Consider the following 18,575-nt stretch of genomic DNA (forward strand, 5'->3'; position numbering starts at 1 on the left):
ATGGTGCAATCAGGATGGTGGGTCTTAGCTGAAAACATCCTGTAGCAAGCCAAGCCAGTAACAAGCTCATGAATAATTAGGACCTAATTATTTAAATCAAATAACCCTCTTCTGACCAATAATCTGGGTCCCTAGGGAGGTAGCTTTGACACCCTGAGATAATATAAGTCTGAATGCTGCTACAATATGCCTGAAAAAAAAAAAAAGCCTATCTGTAATTTTCAGGTCAAGGTCCCTCCTGAAAATACTTCAACTTAAAAAAAATTTTTTTTCTCTCATATAATCAGCTCAAATGTTAAACTTTAAAGATACCCGAGGCCCAGTGTTATGTGTGAAAGGAAAATGAGCTCCTTTGAACAAAAGTTTCTTTCATTTCACTGCCATTCAAATGCCTGTGATTGGTGGGTCTGTCTTCTTCTGTGTCCCACTCCAGCCCTTCACTGTGAAGGGAACACAGTTCTTAAAATAAATTACCAAGCTTCGAAGACTGTGGTTTTCCATGTTCATTTGATTTTTCTCCCTGACTTGACAAAAAAAAAAAAAAAAAGTCATGAACACCTGTAAGCCTAGCCCAACTGCTGAGTTTAATTACCATACTGGGTTTCTTTAAAGACATTGATTTTCTTTTTTTGCATTCACTTTTTTTTTTTTTCTGAAGGAAAATGGTTATGATTACTCTGGGGGAGGGGAACATTTTGTATGGGAAAGGATAACCTTTGCACCACTTACCTAGAGGAGGTCCGTGTGTCATGAGTATGTCGATGCCCTCTGGGATGAGGTTCCATTTGTCCAGCAGAGACTGGCCTCTGGGTAGGTTAAAGCCCCATCCATTAAACCACGGGGTCCTTTGGGGAGATAAGGCACACCGGTCAGGTCAGCGGAATGAGCCTCTGCACTGTCATAGTTCTCATGCGCGTTCACCCACGGTTTGCAATGCTCTTTTCTCTTTTGATGGTTGGCCCTGGCAGCAGGCTGCTTTTCTGTTGAGTGCTTCAAAACCAATCCATTTGAAAGCAGGCATGGAGCCTACGAATTGTTCAACTAGAAAGGGGCACAGGAGCCTCTACAGTGGAGACTTTCCCAGCAGGCTTCTATCAAAACTCTGACAATGCTTTGTCTCCTCCCAAATCTCAGTGCTTCCCAAGATATCCAACCCTGATCCAAAGCATCCCTAGCCTCCCTCAGTGCAGCAAGATAAGAAACCCCACCAGTACTTCCAGACCCTCCCTATTACTGTAGAGGTACAGTGTAAGAGGTCCTCGTTAAAGTCTCAGAGAAAAGGACACGATTTGAGGAAAAATCTATATCCACTGAAATGTCCTAAACAGTCTGGACGGAGGCTGCTGAGAACAGCCTGGGGGCTCTCATAAGTGAATGGGGTCCCCCAAAGCTCTTCCTGACACCAGAGGAATGATTCTGGGGAACTTCCCTGTTTTCTCTGGAGTTTGCTTCCAACAGTACCTATGAGCATCTTCCCTGACCTTCTTCTTCAGGAGTGAGTGTCTGAGATGGAGGCTTTGTGAGCCAAGAAGTGGGGATGTCTGACTGTCTAAATGGCCCTGACAGAGCCTCATTTACGAATGTCCTGTTTGTTAGTGAGATAGCAAACAGCTTTTCTCTAAAAATCCTGTAGGCCTGACATGCTTCTTTCTATAGGGCATTTCCAATTGGCCTCATCCAAAACATTCAAGTTGGCCAGCATTCTCTGAAAATGGCTGCTTTGTTCCATAGGGAAATTCTGACTTGCTCTGCCAGTTACAGTTGATTAAGTGGAATGCTTTCTTATTTGAAAACAAACTGGCCAAACTGACATGATTGCCTCAAGAACCCAAGCTCAGAAACATTGACTGAACATTCATTTAGTGGCAGACATGCACAGTCAATGTCAGGGGCAGAAGATGGCCATTATCATGATGTCAAAGTCCACATTTCGGTAACAATATCAAGCTCTTCACCATGGTGAAGACAGAAAGTTTAAGAAAGGAAAGACTGGTTCAGCTGGAAAGTGAAACCCAATAAAGTACTCAATTCATTTCCTACCCCCTTTCCAAGTCCCCACGCCATCTTCCTGAAGCTTATGCCTAACAATGTGATAATAAAATGGTACCAATTGTGAAGACGGCTGTTGCTTTAGCTGTTTTCATTGTCAGGATTCTTCTCTTCTACACATTTTATCCCACACTTCAACATCACAATGATTAGTACTCTGAGACAAATAACATTATCATCCCCATTTTACAAATGACGAAATTAAGTAAACAGCACTTGCACATAAGATGAGGCAGTCTGGTTCCAATACCGATGAATTTAACCACCAAGCCAACCCCTCTTCCTGTGTACTACCTGAGTTAACCTACTTGCCTTAGATGAACCACCTCTGACTCTTTCAAGTTTTTCTGTGGCTCGAAGCCAAATGCTATCTTCATTTCATGGTTCCGAAATCGAGCTGTAACAGGATGGAGTAGACGCCTGCATACCCAGCTCTTTCCTTCTTCTGGTGACAGTGTCATATTTTTTTGGTAAGTCACTCCGTCCCTGACATGATACATGTGCTTCTGGTAAGGCTGACTCCATTCTAAATCCTGGAGGAAGCAACTTGCTTTTGCTGTACACAATTTGCCTGTGATTGGTTCACTTACAGGTGTACGCAAGCAAGGCCCACGCTGGGCAGCCAACTATTATTCTTGGGAGTCTGTTGGCACTGTTAAAGGGAAGGTCATGTTCCCTCTGTGGATTCTCAAGTCTCAACAACTGTGTGACCCTGGAATTGACTGGGAGACATCTCAGCAGAGACATCCTTTAGTCTCTGCTTATGAATGAACACACCGCCAAGGGAACCCAATATAGGAAAGAGAGGGCTTCCATGACGTCCCCAGACACATGGATTCAGCTGTGTCTGACACCAAGTGAACCCCTCTCCCACATGTATGAACCGACAAGATCTTTTTCTTTTCATTAGCTTTTGTTAGGTTCTACTTCTTAAAATTGAAAGTTCCACTATTTACAACATTGTATTCGGAAAAAAAAATGACCTGTTATATCTGTTGTGGGCAATAGTGCTTCCTGCTGAGAAGTCCATACTCTCATACCTAGAACCTCCAATGGCAAAGGTCACTGAGGAAATTCAGCTAACCTTAAAATAGGGACATTATACAGGTGGGTCCAGTGTGGCCTCTAGTCCCAGAATTTGACAGGCAGACCTCTGAGTTATAGGCCAGCTGGTTACATGGGTGAGAGTCAGGCTTCTGACTAACACTAACAAATATGACATATTTCTGTTGTGTGTTGAGACTAACACCTGTCAATTGGTTGAAGAGGAGACAGAAAGTAATCAGCGTCCACCATATTTTAGCAGGCTGAGAACTAGGGCCGGAGGTAGTACTGGGCCTTACTTTGAATGGACCATGTGCTCTATTGACACAGCCTGATCTGCTGACTTTCAGGATTCTGTGAGAAAACAGTATTCCCTGTCCTATTCCTGATTAACTAGGCAGCCCCAGGCACCAGGCCTGGGAAGAAAGCCTGAGACTTTTCTAGAAAGGAATCTATAAGTCTTGTTCTCTCAAGTCCTCCAGCGTGTCCATCTTCGGGGTCTTGCATGTTTTCATTCAGGTCTTAAAAAAACAGAGTTCCCAGCTTAGAAATGCCTACCCCTCTTCCTTTCACAATGACCCTTGTCCAAGATTTGTCTTAAAAGTAAAAACAAAACAAGACAAAACAGAAAAATAACTATAGAACCCAATGAAAACCCAGCATTTTGGCAGAAGAGACACTAAAGACAAATAAGCAAAAACATCTGCTTTCCTAAATTTTGAAAACAAGCTTCTGGGCCTTTGGTTCTTGTTTGGATGGAAAATAAAGAAGAGTTTGAAAGAGTCCCAAGCACACCCAAGTTGTGGGGATGGCAAGGGGCTTGATTTTGCTGGAGACAGTCAGCTTCAAGCCCCCGGGACACCCTTGGGACTTCCAGAGTCAAAGGAACAGGAGTTAATTTTCTCAGTCTTTTCAATGTTCCTCGTGTCAGTGGTTCTTCACTTAGAAGCCCATAGCCGTGCCCTCCCCTTTCTCAGGAAGTGCTCGGTTTTATAAGCTTCCAGAGCAAGACCAGGCTGCGCTCATGGTCTGTAGATAATCCAAACTGTGTTTGGTTAATGTTAAGCTTGTGACAAAATGCAGAAGGGTCCAAGTTAAGGACAAAGTTTTCATGCGTCTGGCTTTTATTTAAACCCAAGCCCCTGTGCGTACGACAGTGGGTGGTTAAGTTACAGTGACAGGAGCATTTATCAAGGCCCTGATATATTTTACACAGAGGCTTTATCTAGATTATTGGCTTTAATTCCTCACAGCACTCTTTAACCATGTATTATCGTTCTATATTTAGATAGAAGCATTACATTAGTGTTAGTAGTTTTTGCCCACCTTTCCAGAACTGGTATTTGTAGCGACCATGTAACTCCAAATGAGCAGCTCCAACGGTTATGTATGGTCATCCACTAAACATGAGTGACAGAAACTTTAATGTGGGTCTTACTCTTACAACGTAAAAACAAATGTCAGTTGCATCAGTCCAGACACTGGATGATTTCAGAAGATGGCATGGAATCGTGAGGTGGCTTTTAGGAAAAACAGTGTGATTTGGCCTTTCTGGGTGTCACGGTACCTGTCTGCTGTGTGTGTGAGGCCTTCCCATAAGATAGCGGCAGTAAGCTGGGGAGAAAAGCAGCTTGGAGATGTTTTTCAGGTTCAGCCCAGCACAGGAAAAGAAAGGGGGCCTTTGGAAGTTGGGAGAACTGGGTTCTAATTCTCATTCTGTCCTCAAAGTCACTGCTCGCATGGACCTTAGGTAAGGGAAGGGCCCTCACTGGCTAGTCTCTTTGTCTGAGGAACGAACAAATGAGGAGAATCGGTTATTAATGTCAAGACTGCTTTCAGGATGTGGAAGTTTCTGCAGAAGCCTAGTGCAGGTGAATGCTGAGGCCCAGGGAACAGGACAGAGGGACCCATGGGTAGCTCTGACTCTGCGATCTTGCCACCTAGGGCAGCTGGTGACACCTGGCCCTTGAGCTTCCTATGATCTAACGCTCCTAGCATTCTACCATTCTGTACCGATTACCAGGGTTCTGAGTAATGCTGTGAATTATTCTCAGTGAATTGTCCAAACTGCCTGTGAGCGGCCGAGCGCCACACCACCGCCTGCACAGAACAGAGGCAGGCTCTGTCAGTGTCAGTGAATAATGCTCTATCCAGTTCAGTTTGAACCTGAAACATGAGACCCCAGCGGTGAGCCCATCAGGGTTTCACTGGAAAATATGTGCATAGCCAACCTCCAGAGCCCCACAATAGGTTTTGTTCTGCAGCAACGGGGTGGGGGGTGAGCAAAGGGGAAAAAGGGGGGGGGGAGGAACCCAAGGAACAATGTCTAGTGCCTTAGCCAAGAACTTCATAATTAGCTGTGACTAACAAATACCACATGGGAACCAACTTGTAAGAAAAGGACTCACAAAGCACCTTAATGCCAGTAGGCCAATCTATGCCTGAAACCCGTTCCCTCCTGGGGAGGGATTAGAATGGTCTGGAAGGAAGGAAGGGTAGCAATTCCATCTGTCTTAAAGCAGTGGACCTGAGATTCAGATGGACAGGAACTGGGGACGCTTTCGGGCACCAATCAGACCTTGGCTCTTGAATTGCTGGCTGTTAGCCTCTGTGGCTGGCCTTCCTAGAGCAGCAGGAGTCAGAGTTAACAGGCATAACTAGCTGGAAACAACGTCAATAAAAAAGACAGGTCTTCTACACGGAAGCAGGCTCGGATGAAATCGCTGCAAAGGTCATCTGTGTTTGCAGTACACAGCTCATCCACACAGGTAGAAGGAGCTGTCGGCCATAAATCCTAGGAGGCCTGGACAGAGAATGGTTGTTTACTCCCGCCACAAACTTCGGAGACACGGGGCTGGTCCTGGCAAAACAGGATTTACAGACAGCTAAAATGGAGGTCAGGTGTGCTGCTCTGGTTCCCAGGCCTGGTGTGGGTCAGTGGTCACCTGCCTACCATTGACCCACAAGTACTGGGCTGGCTGTACCATAAAAACTAGGGTTCTTATGTATTGGGTCTACTGAGTACTTCTGCAAGGCTCAGAAGCACTGGGGGGGTGGGGTCTTTCATTTCCTTAGAAGTTCTGAAGGAGAGGTCAATGGTTCCTGTAACATCGAGCTGTGGGGCCTGGCAGGCTGGCCTTGTTATAGTCATGAGAACCCAGAGGCTCTATAAAAGCCAGCCATTCTTCTTTGAGAGGCAGAGGTTAAGAGCATGGATTGCAGAGTCAAATAGACCCGTGTTCAAGTTCTACACCTGCCAATCACTTCCTTGCCTTCTTCGAGTTTCAGCTTCCTCATCTTTGAAATAAAAATGGTGTAGATAAAAGAACTATCTAATACCTTTGGCAGGATACTGGCTGGGAGTGCTAATATGTAGCTAATTTGTATATATGATATATAGGCAATATATCTGTTTACATGTGTATTTACATGTGTAAGCATGTGCTCAGACTATTCCTTCTAGGCTTTTCAGCCACACTCTCAGCAAATCTTAGAACCCCCTGCTCCACATTGTTTTAAAGGTCCCCAGTGATCCAGCAAGTGTTACTAGATGGCTAGGCAGCCTGATTTTCTTTCCAGCTGATTACTCATTAAAAGGCACTTCCTCAGTTTGCGTTTGAGTGGAAGATTTTTCAGAACGGCTCTTGCTCACTCATTCGTTCACTCAGCCCTGAAACGCCAAGTGCATAGGGCAAAACGGTTAGTCAAGGTTGCTTAGCTGGTTGGCACAGGTGATTAGGTTTTGGCAAGATCTCCAGTTGAGGAAGTTCAGAGTGGGGATATTCAGGGTCCTCAGAATATTTGTCATAGGGGACTCAGAGAGGTTCGCTGGAGACTGACAAGCTACCAATTAATGGCACCGGTACTGCCTGGCACCTCCATTCAATCAAACTCAGAAAACAGTGGCCAGTTTTCTTCACACATACTTTCTTTCCTAGACGGTGGTCCCTCGGAGTCACAGTCTGCACCACAGTGACTCCTCAGGCCAGGCATTCCCACCACCATCCGTCCCTCTCCGACTACACATCATACCAAGTCCAAGAGAAGCTAATTTAAGCTCTGCTGGTGAAAACCAACCTGCACTCCACATGCCATGAAGCTGTCATGATAATTCTTGATCTCCAGCTCACCTGACGGCTGAGCCCTCCCCTACTTGCAAAGCCTCCCTGTCAGTTAGAAAGAGCAGCTTCCCTGGCACCAGATATGTCATCCTGAATATCCAGATGAAAGGCAGACACCAGTCCCCCTGTCCTCTGCCCTCTTCCCCTCCTTTCCTGCCTTGTTTTCCCCTTATTGGCTCTCAATTTTGAGAAACCCTCCTTCTCTCTCCTATAAAACTGTCCGCGAGTTACTCTTCCTGCACAATTAAAAAAGATGTCTTGCTTTGGCACTCAGACTGACTTGAATCAAGAACACATGCACACACCCACCCCACTGCCAGCAGAGACAGGGAGAAAAATCAACTTGAGGCTTTCTATCCTGGACAGCTGCTGGGAGAGCCTGCCTCACCAGAAAACTGGCTCAGCTGCCTCCAAAAGGCACGGCAGGCCTTTCTTCCAACAGCTGTCTTGTCCCAGCTCTTCACTAAGACTTTGTAGTGTCGCCTTCAGTCATCAGGTGCTTGGGATGAAAAGACACTGTTTTGATAAAGGGCAGTCCTGGGTGACTACTGTGGTCTGTGTGCTGCGTCTGCAAAAGGATGGAATTGTACCAGTAGTCCCGATAGACCCATGACCTACAGGCGGGGTTTCTTGAGCCAAAGGATCAGACACTGCAGTCTTTTCCAACAGGCCAACTGCACCCCTGTCTTGTAGCTAACAAGGAGCAAGTGTCGGAAACGAGCCTCTGTTACTATTCCCTTCGTCTGCTAGAAAGAAGGCAATGTGAGCAGAGCTTGCTTTAGAAATCTAGAAACAAGACATTATGACCTGTTTCCAAACACGGCTCGCTATGAATTATTAAGAATAACGATACAGCGTCTGCACCGCCCTCCCAAGCATCCTTGTCTTTAATCTTACAAACAAGTTCTGAGCAGGAAGAGCAAACAGAGGAGACGGTTCAGTGGGTGACAGCGCTTGCTACACAAGCAGGATGATATGAGTTCAGTGCCTCGGCACTCACATCAAAGCTGTGTGTTCCTGTAACCCCAAAGCTGAGCCTGCTGAGGTCAGAAGACAGGAAGATCATTGGGGCTTGCTGGCCAGAGAGTGTCAGAGGAGGACACCTGATATCCTCTTCCAACTTCCACATCCAGACATATGCACCCTCTTCCACCCTACCCCATACATGAACACCCACAGGAACACATGCACATACCCATCCCCCCATCACACAATCACCAGCAAAGTAGAAAAAGAAGTCTTTTCAATCTCTTTATGTTCCGAGTATGTAAAACTGAGAGGACGAAGTCACCCATCATGGCCATGAGAGCCATCATGCCATGAGAGGGCACAGGAAACACCATGGCAAGACAGAAGGTATTCTTGTGCGCAGGAGAGGAGCTGGACAAGACCTGATGCCTGTGGGAGTGTTATTGCACCTTCGGTTAGAGCAGAGGTGTCCCTTGCTCAGACTGGCACTATCACCAAAAAGGGCCTTGAGCTGGGCAGCCTGCAATGCGAACTGCATTTGCCATTCACCCCAGCAGGGAGGACTCTTCAGCAAGCACGTCTAGCGCAAATTCATCATTAAAAAGGGTGGATTAACTAAAGGAAAAGTAGCATTTTATTCTTTAAGGAGGGAAATGGAAAATACTTCGTCATGGTAAAATAAACACAAGACAAAAATTTACCTTTAATTGTACATGGTGTAATTGGGTTCTATTAAGTATTTACAATGTTGTGGAACTGTCATTGCTATCTCCCCTTCAGACTTTGTACACATCATTAAATGGAAGCTCCCTGTTGGTTCATTCCTCCAGCCCCTGTTACACACTCTTACACTCCCTGTCTCTATGAACGGGAATAATCTGGAAACCTCACGTAAGTGGAATCAGACAACTCTGTTTGTGTCTGGTTTATTTCTCTTAGCATAATGTTTTTTTTTATAACATACCATGTGTCAGAAATCTATCCGTTTTGTGGGTAGATGATATCCTATTGTTTGGGAACACAGTATTCATTGTTTAACGGAGACTTCAGAATGCCCAGTGCATGTCCAGCACTAAGCCTGGCCATAGAGACACATGAAGAGTTAAGGCCTGTTTTTGTTGTTGTTTTTTTTTTTTGTTTTGTTTTGTTTTGTTTTCCTTTTGGGTAGTGCACACTTAGTGAGTTGGAAGCCCAGTGAGGATGATGAGGTGAGACCCCAGGGCACCCACTCATCTTTGGGAAACCTTTTGGTTTGGGATGCCTGCTGTGAGCCATGTTCTGCCAAGCAAGGTGCTAGACAAAGAAAATCCAAAACACCTTTCTTTTTTTTAATTTTTATTTTTATTAATTACACTTTATTCACTTTGTATCTCCCCTGTAGCTCCCTCCCTCTTCCCCTCCCGATCCCACCCTCCCACCCCCTTCTCCGCCCATGCCCCTCCCCCAGCCCACTGATAGAGGAGGTCTTCCTCTCCTTCCTTCTGACCCTAGCCTATCAGGTCGCATCAGGAGTGGCTGCATTGTCTTCCTCTGTGGCCTGGTAAGGCTGCTCCCCCCTCAGGGGGAGGTGATCAAAGAGCAGTCCAATCAGTTCATGTCAGAGACAGTCCCTCACAACAGCTTTCTTAAAAAGCCACAGTCAGTTATTTCCTCGATAAAGGTGCTGTGAGAAGAACTGTCAAAACTCCGGCTTCCTTTCTAAGTAATGTGATTTCAGAGAGCCTCGAAGAAGCTCTGAAAAAGCTGGCAGTTCCCAGAGTGGATTAGTTCCCAAATGAGACGTGACCCGGGGAACACTGGGTGGACTGCGTGCACAGAGGTCACCTTTCCCTTCAAACACTCTTAGCATGCAGGTAGATGCAGCATCAGGAAACACAAAAGCCACGTCCCAGAGGAGAGCCAGCCAGGGCACGCTGTGTGTCGCATGCCTAGCTGGGGATAAGGCGCAGGACAAACAAACGAACAGGACAGGGCAAAGAGGTGGGAAAACTGCCAAGTACTTGGGCACTGGGCAGAGAACACCTGTGCTCCCCCCCCATCCACTCCCCGGGCGCTTACCTGCAGGCATGCTACAAGAACCAAGCGAGCACAGCCTGCTTTTATTAAGGTTTGAAAGAGTGAGGAGGAGAAAGAGGTGAGTGCAGGGTGAGCTGGGTTTTGTCTTGCTGCAGAGCAAACCCTCGGGAATTGATCGTAACGGATACAGGAAGACCGATGGAGTCTCGGCCCCAAATAGAAGAGATTGTACGGAGGAGTGGTAGAGAATAGTACCAAGAGGGTAGTAGCAGAAGGGCGGCACCAGAGAGGAGAGTCTAATGGACGGTGCAGTAGAAGATAAACCAATAGAGGGATCTATGTTACAGGATTGAGTGGGAAAGGCAGAGGCTTATAGAGAGGCTGGTACCTCAGAGGACAGGATAACGCTTAGTTCGGGGTGTCTATGCGTCAGGCATTTATGTTGTTAACAGTGCGATCTTTTACATGCTACATAATGTTCTGGGGGCGCAAAGGGGACGCAGCTGGGGAGGGATTCACCAGCAAGAGAGCCCATCACCTGACAAACGAATCCCCCCGAAAGAATAGCCGATAAATTGATGCGAAAGCCCAAGGCCAGCCTTACGCTGGGAAGGTAGACTGGAGGATTGGTAGCTTCAGTCCGCTCACCACTGGGATCCCTGCCCCAATGCAGAACAATTCATCAACTGAATCAAGAGTGAGTCTTCATGAAGAGTTTCGGGCTTCATGAGAAAATGTGCATTCCCTCATTCCCTGATGATCAACGGAAATCCAAAGTATCATTTTTTTTTTTTAATTTATCAGTATAATGTCGGAAAACCTTGGAAAAATCCCAGACCACCATGCCAAATAGTTGTCTTAGGGTAAAGGCATTATGGGTGACTTTTTCTTCTTTTTATTAGTTCTTGCTTTTGTGAACAATGACCACACACCATTTAGGGAGAAATGTTACTGTGTGTAAGTATCTCCGTATGGTTAAAGGTAGGTGGAATGTGGGTGGAAGGCCTTTACTTTGGACTAAAGGGCAGTTTCTTGCAGGGGGTGGTGACATTAGCGAGTATGAGGCAAAGGATCTGGCTTCTCTCTACGCCCTGAACCATCTGCGGGAACAGGAAGGAGCCCCTGGAGCAGAAGTTATTCATTTATTTATTCAGTTACTCCAGTGCCAAGCGGTACTGAATGCCACCGACCACTGTGTCGTAGGTACGTTTCCTAACTGACCGTGACATTTCAAAAATGTCAATAACAGCCACCATAGACCCCTAGAATACTTTGCAGGTAACAAATACTCACAGTTTTCAGTTTACAATAGCCCAGAGAAGAGAACAAGGTGCTGATTTTAGAGAAATCGGTGTACAGAAATTTAAGTTTAGCATAGCTTTGTGGTGCTAAGCAGGCCTAACTTTGTAAGAAGGGCCGGAAGTCAGGCCTGAGTCCAAATTTGCATATCTTTTTTTACTTAGAAGAATGACTCTGGCCACAATCACATAGCTGATCTGTTTTTTCGGTCTGTAAAATGGATATGATAATACATAGCCCGCAGGTCTGTTGTGAGGATTCAATATGATAGGATGGGTAGCTCACTGAGAAAAATCTTCCTATTAAAAACTCAGGCTAGCACTTGCTGTAATGTAAGCCAGCACCACTCAAGTGTTAGTTAGCATCTCCACTTCTTTAGCTTTTTTTTTTCCTCCACTGTACATTCTTGATATCACCAGGAAGTTTATCTCTTCCCCACTTCTCAAACTTAGAAAGCGCTGCGTAGACACATCACAAAGCAACGGACTTAAGCCTTTCATGTAGCTGGGCCAGCTCTGGTCATAGAAAGACTCAGGCTTGGGTATTAGAAGATGAGATCTCCAGTTTTGACTCCTCAAAGCCACTTGAGCCAGTGACCTCGCCGAATTGCCCCTTGCTGAATCGTGAACAGGGGTTAACAATTCCTGTGAAACCTGCCAGGCTGTCAAACAAATGCCGTTACGTGTGAGTCACAAATAAAACAAAAGTCCCATGCCTTCCCATTCCCATGTTGCCGTTTGTCCTCCTGCCCTATTTATGCTGCTTGGAAGCTCAGAGGAATTGGAGTAAGTGACGAATGGGTCAGATGAAAGTTAAAGCACCGGCCCCCATTTATCTACCATTTTGGCTCTAAAGAACTCGTTTCAGCTCTGAGTGATTTAGTGAAGTGAGGAATCTGTGACTACACACTGTCAGAGGAATGAGTGAAAGGCATAAACGGGCCCCTTCGATTCCGAGGTGAAGGCGGGAGCACAGGCCGGGCGTCTCCCTCACCCAGGGCCAGCCAACCATGTATTATTAATTGGGCTCAACTAACATTACAAGCACCTTCCCCTGTGAAACCCTGGCAAGGCGCTCTGGGGAGAGCTAAGCACAAAGAGAGGCAACCTCCCAGCCTTCACCGGCCTGCCATCTGGTTGGGATAACAAGATAGTTACCGGCAAAACTGTCTCCTCTCTCTCTGCCCATTAAATTTTTACTGCACCCTCAAGGCTCAAGTCATAATTATGCTTTCCTCAAGAAGCTTTCTCGAATCCCCTCCGCCTTTTGTTTAATCCTCATTTGTGAACTTTGTCATATATTACATTGTCTCTGACGTGCATAGGTGTGCTCACCTTCACTCTCAAAAGCATTTTTTTTTTTTTTTTTTTTTGGTCAAAGTGTTAAGTCTTTCTTTCCGAATGTAAGCCATTTCTGATTCATCTTGATGTCCCTAAGATCTGGTAAAATGAGTGACTTGAAACATATCAAAAATATTTCCAATAATGAAAACAAAAAAATACCAGGATATTTACAACAAATGTAAAGGGAGAGATTCAGATAATACCCTGACTGGAGGATAGCACAAGGTAGAGCTGGGCTTTGAAACGTGAAAGGCCGCTTGAAAACGTTAGGTTATAATATATATGTCTGCGATGCACATGAATACATACATACCACAGGCTAACACTGCCTAATATGACAGCCACTAATAGCTACCGAGAATTTATGTATGAGGTTAGTGTCATCTGAGATGTGCTAACTTTGAAACATGCACCAAATTTTGTATACTTCATAGCAAAAAAAGGATGCTAAAATTTTCTAAAAACATTTCTAGCAAAAACAAAACAAAACATATACTAACACTGTAGATAACTTGGTTAAATGAAACCTATTGAAATGAATTTTATTCTTTTTTTTTTTCCTTCTTTTTAAAATGGCTACCCCAAATGCTTTTACAGTATGTGGCTCATGCTTTATCTAAATCGGACAGCGGGGACTGGAGAAATAGCTCAGTGGTTAAGAGGGCTTGCTGCTCCCACAAAGGACCTGAGTTTGTTTCCTAACACCCATTGTCATGTGGCTCTCAACTGCTTGCCTGTAACTCTAGCTGCAGGGAATGCAAGGCCCTCTTCTGGCTGCCACAGGCACCCACATAAATGTAGTGTGTGTGTGTGTGTGTGTATGTGTGTGTGCGCACACACACATTAATAAAAATAAAGTAAATTATAGAAAATGGAAAAAAGAGATTGGGGCAGTACATGACAGGCCTTACACATGGCTTATGCTATGATCCAGTAATCTCTACTCAGAAATTATATGCAAATGAAATAATCCAAGATCAAACAAATTGCTGTGCATAAAACTCTTCAATATGAATGTTATTTAGAAGAGCAAAATACTGGAAGCAATTATATCCTTCTGACTGAATTAAAAGGAATCGTCGAGAAAATTACCACTATTGAAATATGCAGTAAGCTGTTCTACACGATCATAAATTACAGTAAGGTAGCCACACGAGAAATTCTTAGGACAAAACGTGTCTTGAGCCACCAGTTCCCAGCACACTGAAGAGAGTGCCCCAATCTTCATGCAGTCTGCATGGATGCAGGGACTTATTTTTCCTAGCTTCTCATACAGCCCCTAAATGACTGATACAACCCAGGTCTTGTATCAAGAAAGATCTGAATTAGAGATGAAAAAAGAATGGAGGGCGGGCTGTCCAGGAAAACAGACAGCCGTGAGTACAAATGGAAACACTTATGAGGCATGGCACCTGGTAGAGATCAGGCCTAGACTCTCCTGGGCTAATTCAATGGATGGAGATAGTGGCAAACAATGAAAAGGAGCCATCTTCCGAGTATGATGATACAAGGTTTGCCATAGATTCCCAAACTCTCCTGGGTTGTTATCAGAACAAGACAGGCTGTCATAAACAGCAGTCTCCTCAAGTCTCTGGCACTGGGTTGTTCATTGCTGGGTCAGTGCTGGCTCCAGGAACAATCGGGGAACCCTCTGCTGTAGCTCTAAACCCCGAGTCTGAACGAGCGTCAACACTTGCTGAAATGCGAGCGCTGACAAGTTGTTATGCCTTCCAAAACCTTCCCTTCCTCATCCACAAGATGGAAATAATTTTAGTGTCCAGCTCATTGAAGTATTACTGAGAAAATTAAATAACTCACAAAAAGTTTCCTGACAGAATGTTTGACTCACAGTAAGAACTGAACACCTGTTGGATTCATTGTTACTGCTGTTACTACAATGTTTGGAAAATCAGCGTGGAACATTACAGCTCAGAATGATTAAATGGAAGGGTCCAGCCTGCCTGCTCCCTGCTCTGCCCTCTACTTGCACCAGGTCACTTACTTTCGGTTTCTAGAATATTTTATAGCCACTGAATTTGCTCAACTAAGGTTTCCATTTCATTTTTAATGCCTTAAAGGATGATGAAATTATAAATGTTCTATATAATGTCATGTTGAAATAATTTAACCAGAAAATTATTTACGTTCACTATCTTCTCACTCTGAAGCATAACTCATGAAAGACATTCTCATTTCAAATTTTACTTTTTTTTTTTTTTTTAAATTCCATTGTGCCACTCATTCAGCTCCAATCTATTCAGAAAATTAAGCCCAACCTATCAATTTCTGGGTAGCCTTTCATTAGCCAAAAGCAAAACCAGGTCAATTGCTTTGAGGTGTTTTAGAGTTGCTGATGGACTGAAGTAATCTTGAAAACATAAACATTTGCTTTTTCTGATACTTAGAAATCATTCTGATTTCTAAGCCAGTTGGCACGAAAACAGTCTCTGTTCTATAAATAGATTATTTTTTTCAGGGTTTTCTAGAGGTGTCTTCTAAAATTAAACAGGGCTCTAGTTTATTTCTTTACAGCGTTCAAAACCTAAACAGGCGAAAACATCAGGGCTTAACTGAATGTGCTGCATTTAAGTTTTGAAAGGTATCTTTATGTGAGCAAGCTCTGAGTTCTTGGAATGAAATTCTCCAGAAATTATATTTCTAGTGTTTACGTAAGGCTTCCCTATGTGAAGCAACAATGTTGGGTCATTTCCTTGGGGCCTCAGAATGAATGTAGCTCACCGATGCTGTCCCTTTACTGCAAGATACTTGTTTTATCTTTTCCTGAAAATTCCTATGAAGAATATGTTAATAACTGTATACATAAGCCATCAGTTAGTTAGTTGCTCACAAGATGACAGCGTTATGCTGAAGAGGAACCCACTGCCCCTGCCCCATGTTGAGAACCATATGAAATTATTGCTAGATTTCTGGCAAGTTAAAGGTCAAAATTTAGCAACAGCTCCAGGCTTCCACTCCAGCTCCCCCAAGCAGTGTGGCTTCGATGACAACCCGCATGCCCTGACAGGGGTTATGCTACAGAAGAGCAAAGGTGGAAAATGGCCTTGGAGTTTTAGGTGTAGAAACTAGGACAGATGGCTCCTTGGGCTGGTGGCACACATGTCCCCAGGGTCTGTGTCAGTGGTGGATTGAGGAATGGGGCATGGACGACACGGTAGGGTGAGATGAGAGGTTTCTTGGTGCGCTGTCCCATGGCAGTCCTAACATGCTGACACGTTCCTGCTGATCCACTGAGACCGCTCTGGATCTAAAAGTGTTCTACGGTTAGGTCTGAGAAGCGCAGCGTCTTTCAGCTCCAGGCTGCATGCGGAAAGAGAAAGCCACCGCAGTGAAGCTTCTGAGAAGTGCTGCAGGAAGAAACCTGCTCAACCTGATCTATCTGAACACGCTCCAGACAATTAGGACTTTATGAGTCCTGCCCTTCTTTTAAAATAATGTCTGTTCTTATTCAATGGCGTTTATGTAAGGCTGGCAGTGTGGTTAGGTCCTGTTCCCAGCACATTACACACAGGAACTCATTTAATACAGAGTGTCTATGGTAGACGTTATGTCTCACTTTACAGAGGAGAAAACTGGGGCAACAAGAGATGAAAGGTTCCTAAGGTCAAACGAGGGTCAATGCCTGCCCTCCATGCCAAAATAAACCCTCATAAGGAATAATCTCTTTCAGCCTTAGTTTAGGAAGCACAGTCCAATGTGCAGGCCTGCTCCAGGTGGCCTGTCTCACCCTTTCTTTCCTCACAGTTGGTCCCTCTTTCTCATGTCCCAAGCTAAGTCTGGAAACTTTCCAAGAGTTAAAAGTTTTCTCCTTTTGCACTAGAGAACCAAAACGTTGAAGGGCTTTGCAGGAGATGCAGGTTCTCTTGTCCTAGGAAAGTAGTCTTCTCTTGCTGTTGTAACAATGTAGCATGAATGGAGCGGCCATTGGCACGTATTATCTGACGGTTCTTGAAGGCAGAATCTCAATTCATTCACACACAGGACTGGCAGCAAGGCACTCCCAGAGCAGGCTGCTTCTGGGGGCCTAAGGGAAGGAGTCACCTTCTTTCCTTTACTTCTAGAAAAAGCACCAGGGGCTTCTGTTCCAGCCTTGCTATAACCTTGTGCTCAGAGCTTCATTTCTCACTTTGACCCTCTTGCCAACCCCCTTAGCCAGGACCCTGGGATCACACAGGGCTCCCGCAAATAATCCAGAACACACTGCCTGTCCAAGTACTTAACAGAACCATGTCTGCAAATCTCCTTCACCAAGGAAGGTAATGTTCACAGGCTTCAGGGACTGGGACGTGGCTATTTTAGAACAGGGTTATTCCTCTGCCTCCCATTGCAGCCCTGTGTTGAGGGAGATTAAAAGGAGGAGAGTCTGGGAATGGCAAGCAGTTGGGGAACAGGAGATGGCCAGGCCCCTGGAGCACCTCCTGCAGGAAGTAGGAAGAGATGAGGCCACAGGGCATCTCATTTCCTCCTCTGTTCCTGTTACCACCACAGCTCAGCTGCCATGGTGATGGATGGCAGGTGTGAGGTGGAAAAGGAGGCCGGTTCTCCTTCTCCAGCTGCAGTGTGTTTACTGCTGGGGCTAGGATTCCATGCTGGGAACACCCAAGCTTGTTACCACTATGATTCATGAACCGAACCAGTGATTTTTTTCCCTGAAAATGGCAGGGAATTAAAAAGTTAAATCATATTTATATTTATATTAACATGAGCAAGTTTGATTTGAAGACTGAATTCCTTAAACCTCTTTGATCCTTGGAGTGCATGAAGATAACACAACCTGTCTCTAATAGTAATTGGACAAATAGCTATCAAATACTTAGAGCAACGTCCAGAACACAGGAAGATCTCAGTGACAGCACCTCTCTACTCTGTTGTCACTTGTGGCCATGCCAGCCACCCTCAGGTTTGAACACCTGAGCAGCTTAGAGTCTCTTAGTTATTCTGAGAAATACGGGATGTTTATGGATCTTGGTGGGAATCATCTACTTGCCTGGCAAAGCTGGATACACACATTTGTGTCTAAAGCACAGCGTCTGGGCATTATTTCTCTGTTAACTGTGCTACCCTGGAACCTTATAGGCCACCTGAGGAGGTCAGAATCAGGAGTTAAGTCAGAGTTAGGATGAGTTTTGAGCAAACTCCTCAGGAGAATGTGTCCATGGTCTTCTGGAGTTACTAATTTTGGAGAAGATAAATTTCTACTGACTTTGCGTTTGGTGCAGGATTTTTGGTGAGGAGAACAGAAGTTTGTTTTCTGTAAAATGTCTTCTGGGTTATCATGCCCCAGTGTCCCCGCTCTCTCCACTTATCTTTCTGTCTGGTGACCCACACTCTCAGTGTAAAATAGCCACAGATAACCTAGTCAAACACTCCCTCCCTATTTTCTTTATGAGACAGGGTTTCATGTGATTCAGGCTAGCCTTGAACTCACTATGTATCTGAGGGTGACTTTGGATCTTTGGTATTTCTGCTTGTATCTGTGCGATGATTACACACGTGCACCACACAAGCACAGGCTGTGCCACGCAAGCACAGGCTGTGCTTATGCAGAGCAGGGGATCAAACCCAGGGCCTCCTGTGTGCTGAGAAAGCTTTCAGCCCACTGAGATGCACCTCCAGTCCTGAAATGCCTTCCTCCTTAGGCCTTATGCTGAAAATAAAAACCTTAATGTTATGAACTTTATTATAACAACTTGCAAAACAAAAACCACAGTCCGAA

General features: G+C 45.0%; 1 protein-coding gene across 7 annotated transcripts in view; it reads right to left on the bottom strand.

Moving 5' to 3' along the window:
* The window catches only part of Mpped2 (metallophosphoesterase domain containing 2), a 171,816-nt gene that overhangs the window by 6,321 nt on the left and 146,920 nt on the right, over positions 1-18,575 (bottom strand). For all 7 annotated transcript variants that reach the window (XM_060371399.1, XM_021651470.2, XM_060371398.1 and 4 more), the window contains one exon: positions 730-845. In XM_060371399.1, coding sequence (XP_060227382.1) covers positions 730-845 — 116 coding nt within the window. The remainder of the gene's footprint in view (positions 1-729; positions 846-18,575) is intronic.

This window comes from Meriones unguiculatus, chromosome 18 (genome assembly GCF_030254825.1).
Source record: "Meriones unguiculatus strain TT.TT164.6M chromosome 18, Bangor_MerUng_6.1, whole genome shotgun sequence".
Classification (NCBI taxonomy): Eukaryota; Metazoa; Chordata; class Mammalia; order Rodentia; family Muridae; genus Meriones; species Meriones unguiculatus.